This window comes from Galeopterus variegatus, unplaced genomic scaffold, assembly GCF_000696425.1.
Source record: "Galeopterus variegatus unplaced genomic scaffold, G_variegatus-3.0.2 Scaffold541, whole genome shotgun sequence".
In the NCBI taxonomy this organism is placed as follows: domain Eukaryota; kingdom Metazoa; phylum Chordata; class Mammalia; order Dermoptera; family Cynocephalidae; genus Galeopterus; species Galeopterus variegatus.
The window spans coordinates 59,174-70,148 of NW_007726652.1; the positions used below are offsets into that span (position 1 = coordinate 59,174).

Sequence of the window (10,975 nt, forward strand, 5' to 3'; positions counted from 1 at the left end):
CAGCAGGTTTTTTAGGTGTGTTTTGTTCCCCACTGTTGTTTTATTCTTTATTGTGTTTCTCTGAAAACTATGCCACATGAACATATGGAGTTATGTATGTGAGTATTTATTGGTTTGTAGAAACCCCAGGAAACTATGAGCTTAATAACAACTTATACAGTTTTGTGACTAATTGAAAGGACATATTAAGTTTCCATTGATAAGAAAGTTTTATTAATTATTTGAATTTTTTGAGGAAATATAAAAGGCAGTTTGGTCAAACTTAGAATTTAAACAATACGATCAAAATCAGAATCAAGCAATAAAATGAACTTTTGGTTTGCTTTGGGTTAAAAGACAGTTTGGCTATGGCTAACCTCCCTCCCCAGTTTTTACTAACTAGTCGTCTTCCTGCAAAACTCAAATACAATGCTTAGGTTATGTGGTCTCATAATAAATTTAGTTGTTAATTTTATATACACATATATATATTTCTGCTATTAATGATTAACTGCTTTTTTGTTTTTTGATAATGCTTTTGATAATGTGTTAAAGAAATCATAGTGATAGCATATTTATATGTCTGCTAAAATATAACAGTGATAGTTTGTGATAAGCCTTTGCTTCATTTTGGTTACCAAGGAAACTTATAACTCCTTGAGGTGTTTATGAAGTGCTTTGTGTTTGTTTAGGACATGTCTCAGGAAGGCTATGGAACTAGGTCTCAACCTCCTCTGGCCCCCGGAAAACCTAACCATGAAGACATGAACTTAATCCAACAAGAAAGACCATCAAGTTTACCAGTAAGACATTCATGTGCTGATTTGGAAATGTAATGAGTTAAAAGATCTTTTTAAATGAGCTGTTTTGTTCATTCTACTTTATATTATGATATGGGAGAGAAGTTTCTAGATCTCAAATATATTTTGTGATTTATTAACTCTTTTAGGGTGTAATTCTTAGCAGCTTTGCAGTCCTGGAGAAGTCTGTCATTTGTAGATATCTCTGTTGCAGAATCCAGATATCAACTAGAGGGTTTTATTTGGTGGGTTGGTTGTGTGTGCAGGCGATTATTGCTGTGGTTACTTGAGCTTTCTTTACCTTGTAGTTTTGGTAGTGATACAGAACAGATGTATCTGTACAAGAATTAAAACTTAACCGAAATTCCCACTTCGCAAAGGATAGATATAATGATGAGATAAAACTTCTGATATTTATTTGAATTTCTTCTGAGACTTTATAGTTATGTAATGAGAAATCATGAAAAGAAAGTATTTTAGTTTAAAACTTGACAAAGCAGCTTGTGAAGTCTTTCCAACAGCAACTAGTATATGGTGATTGGGGTATATATTGATAAGAGTAGTGGCTGTAGTATAGGGAATCATGTTGTTGACGCCCATAAATAGTTCATTTGTATTTAATTTGCTAAATTTGCTTTTTTAAAATAAGGAACCTAATTTAAATGAAGTTTTCCTTATTAACTAAAAGAATAAATCTGTACACATAAATAGTTTTACCTTTTCTCATTAAAATATTTTGGTTTGAAGAATTATTTTTATTTCTTAATCTCAATTAAGAGGGTCTGTCTAAAATGGGAGTTCAGGATAGCCATGATTTTAATTTAAATTTCAACTATGTTTGCATTAAATAAGATTTATTATATTACGTGTAAACATTTGAGAACAAACATCTGTAATGAATGTTTTACATGACACTTGGCATGTGCCCCGTACCTGTTAAATTTATATGTAGCTTTAGCGGAGAAGGTAAGTGATGCTACAGGACGTACATTAGCTTTGAATGTGACATACATGTTTTGAAACCCTAATTTTACAGTCTTATTTCTATGGTGGGAGGTGATGAAATCTTACTATGGTCTTTTTCTTAGTTGTATTGGAGTAGTGTTTATTGTCTATTTATTTGGTTTTCGAAAGAACGAAAAAGGTAATGGATTCTGTTTTATGCTGTAAGCTTTTTTTTTAACAGATAATTTACAACTTGGTTGAGTATATAGTGTGTGTGCAACACACATGTATGATATTGATAAATGCAACATTTTTTGAGTGTTCGGAAATCGGTTTGTGGTTTTATGAAACTTAAATTGAATCACGGGAAGCAGGTAGATGGCGAGTTCTACTTTTTTCCCATCAGTTTTTAGTGTTTTTGAAGAAACCTTAGTCCGTAGGTGTGTCATTGGCTGGTGAGTTGTACCGTGACACAGGTTGCATTTGCGATAAGTTATACCAATTTTCTGCATAATTATGGGAAGAGTTTGCAGTGTATCGCTTTCTTTATATCCCCTTGAAAACAACGGCATCATTGTGCTTCTTGTCACGGCTCTGCACTGGAATGGGAGGTTGATATTCAGCTAACACTACGGTGTGATTAGGGACAGAATGAAGTGTTAGAATCCTAGAAAACTAACCGAAGAGCTCTGCTCTGGGATGGATGCTTTTTAAGCTAATTACTCAAAAAAGGGATGAAAGTATCTTAGGGAGTGAACAAATATATTTATCAGTAGTTTAAATTTTTTCTAAATTGTTCTATTTATACCCTTCACATATATATATAATGGCTTAACTGTCTTCCTTAATCTTTACCTTGCCTACTTCCCAAGAATATTTAAGGTTGTTCATGATAGAAATTTTCTTGTGAAGCTGTTAAAAAAGAAATAACCTAATGGGTATTTTCTTTCTGTTTTTGTAACTCTTAGATAAGTAGGATGCTAATTAACTCAATGACACTTTAAACACATTTAAATAATCTTTTTTTAGGGAGCGAAGTTTCTGGGTTTTATGGTAAGTATATGAAAGTATCAGTTCATGCGTAGTGGAGGACAAACGTAGATCAGCTGGTACACATAAAACCCCCAATCTGTTAGGATGAAAATCGACTTCATTTAAATGAAATTTAGTGCCTCTTTTCTTTCACTGGGGACTTGCATGTGTAAAAACTTTCTATAAGGGGATTACAGATATATTTTTATTTATGTGGATGAAAGCAGATGTTATTGTACACAATTAAAGTTGTTATGATTTCAGGGAACAATTTGTTGGTATTCTGTTATGGCTCTGATATCATGTATTTTTACAGTGTTACTTTTATTAAATGTTTTAGTCCTCTAATTTGGCTAAGTTGATACTGTAGGACTGTGAAGCTATGTTTGTTATCACATATGAATTTGCTATTGGATCCTTTGTAGATTTGTAACTCATGCTGTGATTTTACTTTTCAAGTATCAGTGATATAAATTTTGTCTTTTTACTTAAAGACAATCTATGATATTTGTAATCTCTAGTTTTGTAATTTGAAACTATGTTGTGAGTCTTATCTGTACCTTTTTAAAAATGTAGTATAGTAATTCTAATGTATTATTATTAACTCTGTCCATTATACATAAGACTATAATGCTTCTCAAGTAGTTTTTCTTAATATTTTTTCTTCAATTGAGATAGATTTTGTAATATTTTTCTGCCTGTGTGATATTTTCTGCATGTGTCATAAATATATTTTTCTTTAGCATGTTTGTTACACACATAGTTAACAACTTTCTATTACAAGGAATCAGACATTTCCAAAGTCCTTATGCTAGATCTATAATTTAATCCCTCTGTAAGTTGTCCGCTTACCATTGTTTGAACCCGTGTTTGTCTTTATTTGTATGTCATTAAGTTCCTGGTGATCTTCAATAGTTAATGCAGTTATGCTTTTCAGCTAACTTAGATAGATCTTCAAATTGTCCACAGAAAGCAAATAACCTATAAATTAATACTTGGGGCCATGACCAGTAATATTTACTTTTTGCTTAACAGACTCAGACCTAAGCTCAGAAAAAAATCTCCCTTAATATTGTCCACTTATTTCTATACCTCTTAATCATACAGCTTTTTTCCTGTTGAGGTAGATTAGCTTAATATGTCCTCGGGTATTACCATATTGATAAATTTAATCATATAGTATGTAATATAAAAATTAGCTTGAAAATCTCTCTCTTATTAGAATATAATCACTTAAAATTTGAGCACATTCTATAGTTTTCTCTTCCTCTAATATTGGTATGAAATGAAGCAAGCGTTTTAATTTAATCATATAGTATGTAATATAAAAATTAGCTTGAAAATCTCTCTCTTATTAGAATATTATCACTTAAAATTTGAGCACATTCTATAGTTTTCTCTTCCTCTAATATTGGTATGAAATGAAGCAAGCGTTTTAGAAAAAGACATAGTGGATGGTCTAAAAGATGCCATTACTTCTTTATTTTATAGACATTGAGTGCATCTCAATTTACATTCTAAGATAACCCCGAAAATATGATTTGAGTGTTTTGTTAAATTTTCATCTTTTGTGGCATTCACTAGTCCTTCTTTTTTATTACAGTTATTTTTATAACTGTCTTGACTCCCCTATTAGGCTAGGATCTTTTCATAGTATTTATTATGTTTGATTCAATAAGTATTTTCCTAAAAGATTTAATATAAAAACTTATTTTTAAGTAAATTCTTCCCATAGTTTCAGAATTTTCTTTTAGTTGCTAAGGAATCTTTTTTTATAGGTATTGAATTGACATCAGGAGAGCCTGTGTTTTCCATATGTTAATAATACTAAATGATTAAATGAGTCAGATATCTATATTGTCAGGGTGATGTTAGTTTTAAAACAATTTTGTTTTATCAAATGGCATTTGAGTTTTACCTTGGTAAACTTCGAGAAAAGAAATAGACTTTGGATAAATAGACTTTGGACAATTAATAGGTAAAAATAGCATGAACATATTCTTAGTAACATATATTTTTTACTTGTAAAAAACTAATTGAGAGTAATCATAATTTTAGTAATCATATTACAGATATGTTATCAATAAAATATTTATAAACATGTATAAAAGGAAGTAAATAGAAAAGAGGGTTGTATTTTCTTCTGCATTTAGCAAAATAGCACTTTTACCTCCAGGGATCTGAAGAGTTGTTGATATTCCTCAGTTTAGAAATAAGTAGTTTGTTTTATTCTACAGAGAGGCATGCTACTAGTTTTGTATTTCAGATAGGAGGTCCATTATTATTCTGTTTACCTTAAGATGCAGAATGCAGCTTGGCAGTCATATTCTATCAGCATTTGAGAAAAGGCTGCTTTGTTATGACTTTGTAAAACATGTCTATAATATTTTAAAGGAGTAAATATGTTGGCTATTCTGGAAGGCCCATCAGGTCGTTAAATACCTCTTTCTGACCCTTTCTTCCATAAGTAGGAAATACCTAAAGAGGCCGACATGAAAAGAGTTTGATCTTCCTGAGTTAACTAAAAACCCTAAATTTAGTGTGGAATAGTGCTTATGGCACTATTGTTGAGTTTGCAATTAGAAGGGAATACTGGGCTTTAGATAAATCATCTGTTTGGGGGCCCTTTGTGAAAGGAAGATGGTAGTAAATTCTGGTTGTTCTTTGAAACAGAGAGTGTTAAAAAGGTATTGGAAAGAAACCTAAAAGAGAGTGGTTGGAAAACTGTCATTACCAAGAATATCCTTTTGGGGGTTAGGTATTAGCAACAGAGCATACAGTTGTTTTACCCCTATTGAAAGACGACCACTGTATTTTTGGTGTTGTTTTTTACCTCTTTAATGACACTTATGTTGTTCAGAGGTCAAAGGTCATATACCTTTGGAAGCATATATGAATACTGATATGTTAATAGGGATGTTTTAAGGGTTTAGATTTCATAACAAAGATCCTGTGAACAGGAGAAACTATTGGGGATAGGTAGGTGAAGCAGCTTTATAATGGGGTTCTGCTTTTTACCAAGTTCTCAACCCAACCCAACTAGAAATATTTTCATAACAAAGATCCTGTGAACAGGAGAAACTATTGGGGATAGGTAGGTGAAGCAGCTTTTTACCAAGTTCTCAACCCAACCCAACTAGAAATATAAATTATTAATGCTATCTTAACCTGTTAGTTGGCAGGTTTTTGCAGAAGTTAAAATTAACAGGTAAGAATCAGATAATGTGGCTGCCAAATAAACTTTCAAACCATTTTTATTCCTAACTTGAACTTGATTTAAATGGTTGTCATTAAAAGGTTAAGCTGTCTTCTATTGTCTGATCCTTCTCAAATCATTCTGAACATTTAAAAAAATCATAAGTTAATGAAAGAGAAATCTAATCTGCCGTCACACTTATCTTGGTGTTTAAGCATGGATAATGCCTGTGTGGAGCTGAAGACCTAAGCTGTTTATTATCAGTGTTCTCAGAATGTTATTAGAGTATGTTGAGGTTCGGAGTCTTAGAGCAAATACTTTATAGAATGGAAGCCTCCTGTGCCAGTGAGGAGGAGGGGATACTCTGAAGGATGGTGTTTTGATGCTGGAGCATCTGCAGATATACTTAATCACCGCACAGTTTCAAAACTGAAGGCCTCCTGTGCCAGTGAGGAGGAGGGGATACTCTGAAGGATGGTGTTTTGATGCTGGAGCATCAGCAGATATACTTAATCACCGCACAGTTTCAAAACTGAAGTTGCAGACACATTTTGATGTCTTGGGGAAATTTTTAAAGGGAACACGCAACACTTCATTTTCTTACTTAGGAGTTATCATATTCTCGAATGTAATTTTAATCACTGGTGCATTCTGTATGGAGATGTCAGTTCTTTTTGGATTAAGGTTGAGAAGATCATGAAAGTCTTAATTTAGAAAAAGTGACTGTGACTCTGATAGATGTTTATGTTCTGGCATGGATTATTTCTTTAAGATGTGATGTTCTTTTTATTGTTATCATTATTAATATATTATACTAATGTAGTTATTACTTTAATTAATAATTAAAGTTATTAATTTTATTCCTGAGGGTATTTTCATGATATTGGTAGTCATTTTAAAATTAGAGGGTAATACTTGACCTTGGAAGAGGCAGGAAGTGGGAAGTGTCTCCCTTCAAAATAATCTTCCACTTAAATATTTATTCTGTAAGTGAAATTCAGTAAAACCTCAAAAGTTTGGGAAAAAAGGCTAAATATAATGAAAAATTAGAATAAATTAATAATTAAAAAGAATTACAATTTGCACGCAAAAAATTCGAGTTGTTTAAAAGCAAAGTGTTTCTAGATTGACATCGTCAGTCCTGTTAAAGGGGTAATTCTAAATCCATCATAGCTGAGATATTTGCTTAGTAGCAATGGTTTAAAAATGTGTTTTATTTTAACTAAGCATGCCCCCTACAAACTTTTTCACATAATATTCTGAAGATTTCCATTTAAAATATAAAGGGAAATGAATTTCAACCCATTTTATAGGACTGTCAATTAGTTCTTTAAAAATTAATAAAGGAGTATGAAGTAGTAATATTAAAAAAATAGACATGACAAAATTAGAGATTAAGAAAGGCTGAAACATAACTGATTTGCAGGATATTGGTTTTGATAATAGAAGGATAACGATGATCTATAGTTGATAAATGAGGCTCATTAAGTAAAAGATGATAAATGCAGATATTCTTGACTAATAGAAAAGTCAGCATTCAAATTTTGCCGTAGCAAACGGAGGATGGATAGGCTTTGACCCAACTTGAGTCTCTTGTCTGGCGCGCTGCCTGGCTGCAGCAAAGTCCTAGGCCCATGCGAAGGTGGCACAGAAGCCTGTCTGGGACCCAGGAGCCTGACCCGCTGGCAGGGACAGCAGGAACACTGGGCCTTCAGTAGGTCTTCAGAGCTCCAAGCAGCAGTGGAGGTGAGGGACAGGAGAGTTTGTCAGGAGTGGAGCTCCTTAAAGTGCTCATTTAAATTTTTTATGCTAGAAAGCAAAAAATGACTGTGATGTTCCCAGGCTGCTTTGGTTTGAACACGCAGAGGTGCCTGGTGTGTTGGGCTGGAAAGCTCCTGCCTCTGTTCTCCAGAGTCTTCTGGTCACAGCTACCCCCGTGGCCAGCCTGTTCCTCCAGATCACACTGCATGGGCCAGTGAGGCGTTGAGAGTTTGCTACTTCTTATTACCCAAGTTAGGTGGGAAATGGCTTTTAATTTACAGATTTTCACTTTGCAGGTAACTCTGAAAGCACACATCTGTTTTATATAACGAGGGATATATAACCAGCAGGAGCTCATAGTAGCATTTGTGGACTGGTTATATGCTTTTATGTTTCTTTGGTACTGGAAGTAACTATTTTTAATATTAACTGTCAGTTTAGGAGAGGAAATAAATACATGTAGAGAAGGTTCTACCTGAGCCCAAATTGTCTATTCTTCTCTCACAATGTAGAATTTTAGAGGTGTCTCTCTCTTTCTCATCTTTTTCTTTTGCTTTCTCTAAATTGTTGTAAAATAACTGAATGGTCTTGTTTTCCTTTGTTTGGGTCAAGAAATTTTAGCTGAAAATTGTTACTGTGTGAAAGAAGATTATTGACTCAACAAGCCTTCAATTTTCCGTGAATAACACTCCCATCCCCTAGCTTCAGGAACATGCCGTGCATGCATTCTATTTTAAAATACAGACTGTAATTTAAAACAGGCAGTTTGATGCCCCACTGAACTTTGTTTAAGCCTGGAATAAAAGAGGAGGAAAAAGCTTTAAGCCACAAAAAAGTAACTAAGCTTTCTCAAGTACTTTTCTTCATAATGCATTCTATTTAAAAAAAAAAAAAAAAAAAAAGCTTCCAGAGACTATTGTCTCTTGCCACAGGACCTAAATTTTACCCAATTTTAGATTGTGGTGTGTACATCTTTTCACTTTATTTCTTTATTGGGGTATCACTTGAATTTTTTTAAGTGCTCAGAGCAGTATTCATTTGTAGTGGAGTCTGTGTGTATTCATTTGTACATATGGTACATATTCAAGTGGTGTGTACATCTTTTCACTTTATTTCTTTATTGGGGTATCACTTGAATTTTTTTAAGTGTTCAGAGCAGTATTCATTTGTAGTGGAGTCTGTGTGTATTCATTTGTACATATGGTACATATTCAATACATATGAAAATATTCAAAAATTAAATACATAATTTGCAGCTTTTATTTATTGATATCTAATTTTCTAGAGTTCTCTTGATTTAGGTAGTACCTGATTATTAGACTGAATATAAATATTTGACATATTGCTATTTACTATCAGATCATTGTAAAAATTATTCAAAAGTAGTTTATATCACTTGCTTTTTCTCTGTCTTCACAAAAATGAAAATGAATAGTTTATAATGACTTGTATGGGAGGAACAAAGACGTTACTGTTTTTTATGATGCTGAATGGCAAACAGGCCTAGGTCTCAGCTAAGGTTCTGGTCTTGAGTAATTCAGGCTCTCTGATTCCTTCTCTGATAAATGGGTAAGTTAGATTTAGGAACCTCAGAGCGCCTTCCAGCTCTTCAATTTTACATGAAAAGCCATCTTATGTTAGTATATAAGAAAAAGCACTTTTTTTTTTTTTGTCTTTTTTCGTTACGGGCAATGGATCGCAACCGGCAACGGATCGCAACCCTCAGTGTCGCGCCCGTACCGGACCCGGACCGGGACTGGGACCGGCAACGGGATCGCAACCCTCGGTGTTGCCCCCACTCCTCGCTCAGCCAGTGAGCGGCCGGTCTGTATGTGGGATCCGAACCCTTGGTGGGAACGCTGCCGCGCTTCCCAAGCGGCGCACTGCAGCAGTGCGCCACCGGGCCGGCCCAAGAAAAAGCACTTTTGAAATGAACTGTTTTCTCTGCTTTTGGGAAAAAGTGAAATGAATAAGGAAAGTATCGTACCTTGGCATCTTTAGAGATGGCTCAAGTAGCCTCTTGGTGGCTTCCCCCCTGTTCTTTGGTGCCATTTTCTTTTGTAGCAGGGAACTCAAACTTATTTAGGGATTTTGGGTTGCCTAATACAGTAGATAATCTTACTATGCAGGTCATGGGAGAGACACGGACTTTCCTGTCAGCCCTCTCTATTCCTAACATCTAAGAGATTCCAGAAGCCCCCCTCTCCCTCCCTTATGTGATCAATTAGGGAGTCTTGATGTGCTTGAGTACGGAGAAGTCTAGGGAAAAGGAGAAAAATTTATGGGAAAAGTAAGTACATAAACCAGGTGTCTTCATGATTGCCTGCTGGAGTGGGAGGTAGAAAAACAAACAAACAAGCCAAGGAGAATCTGCAGGACACAGGTCTTACCTTGTAATGCAAAGGCTAATGCCTTTTCCCACTGGGCCAAAGGGAACCCAGTAGAGACAGTTTTCTGAACCAAGATGATCTTGCAAACAGTTCTTTTTAATTTCGTGCTGGTGGGAGGAAGCCCTGAGGGTCTGTCCCTGAGGTCTCCATTTACTTCTAACACTCCAGGTTTACATTTGTTGTACTATATAAAGAAACTGGGTAAACATTCTGCTTTTTGAACTGAGATTTACCATGAATGGAAATAAGAGCAACCCAGGGACGGGAAAACCACCATTTGTCTTTAATGGAACCCAAGCCAGTTTCCTGGATAGTCTCCTCTGCATTTCTGTGTTTTGAGTGGTGGTTGTGTTTTGCCTTTTTTTTTTTTGTCTTTGGAGCTCACTGGTCTTGATTTTGATTTGGATAGAGTGGTGTGTTCTCTTTCTGTCAGAGCACAGAATTGCGTGTGTGGAGGCAGTGGCATAAAGCTGCGTGTACCCATAGGTGGATGTCCCCGTGTAAAGCAGGTCCGGAAACTGCCACCGCATCCCAAACTTGTGCCCGGAATTCTTGCTTGTGTTTCAGAATGTTCTGATGAGTGTCGTGCTCTTCCTTGGTCTTTATTTTTCCCATGGGCATGGGTGGTTGAGGACTGCGGTGACTCAGTTAACACCTTCTGATGACTGGGAAGATGTGTGGTCAGTCATTTGTAATTATCCTGTGTCTGGAGAAAGTTTGGCTTCAGAATAATAATATAACACCTCATTTAATGGACAGTTTTTTTTGTTTGTTTTTTTTTTTTTGGTGGCTGGCTGGTATGGACACTACTTTTTTTTTGTTTGTTTTTCCTTTTTGTCTTTTTTCGTGACCGGCAACGGATCGCAACCCTC

At 34.9% G+C, this 10,975-nt stretch overlaps 1 protein-coding gene across 1 annotated transcript in view; it reads left to right on the top strand.

Moving 5' to 3' along the window:
• The first annotated feature begins 677 nt into the window (after positions 1 to 677).
• ARID1B (AT rich interactive domain 1B (SWI1-like)) overlaps positions 678 to 10,975 on the top strand; it is a 276,990-nt gene continuing 266,692 nt past the window's right edge. The window contains exon 1 of the mRNA XM_008569895.1: positions 678 to 782. Within this exon, the coding sequence (XP_008568117.1) occupies positions 744 to 782 (39 nt within the window). The 5' untranslated portion in view covers positions 678 to 743. The remainder of the gene's footprint in view (positions 783 to 10,975) is intronic.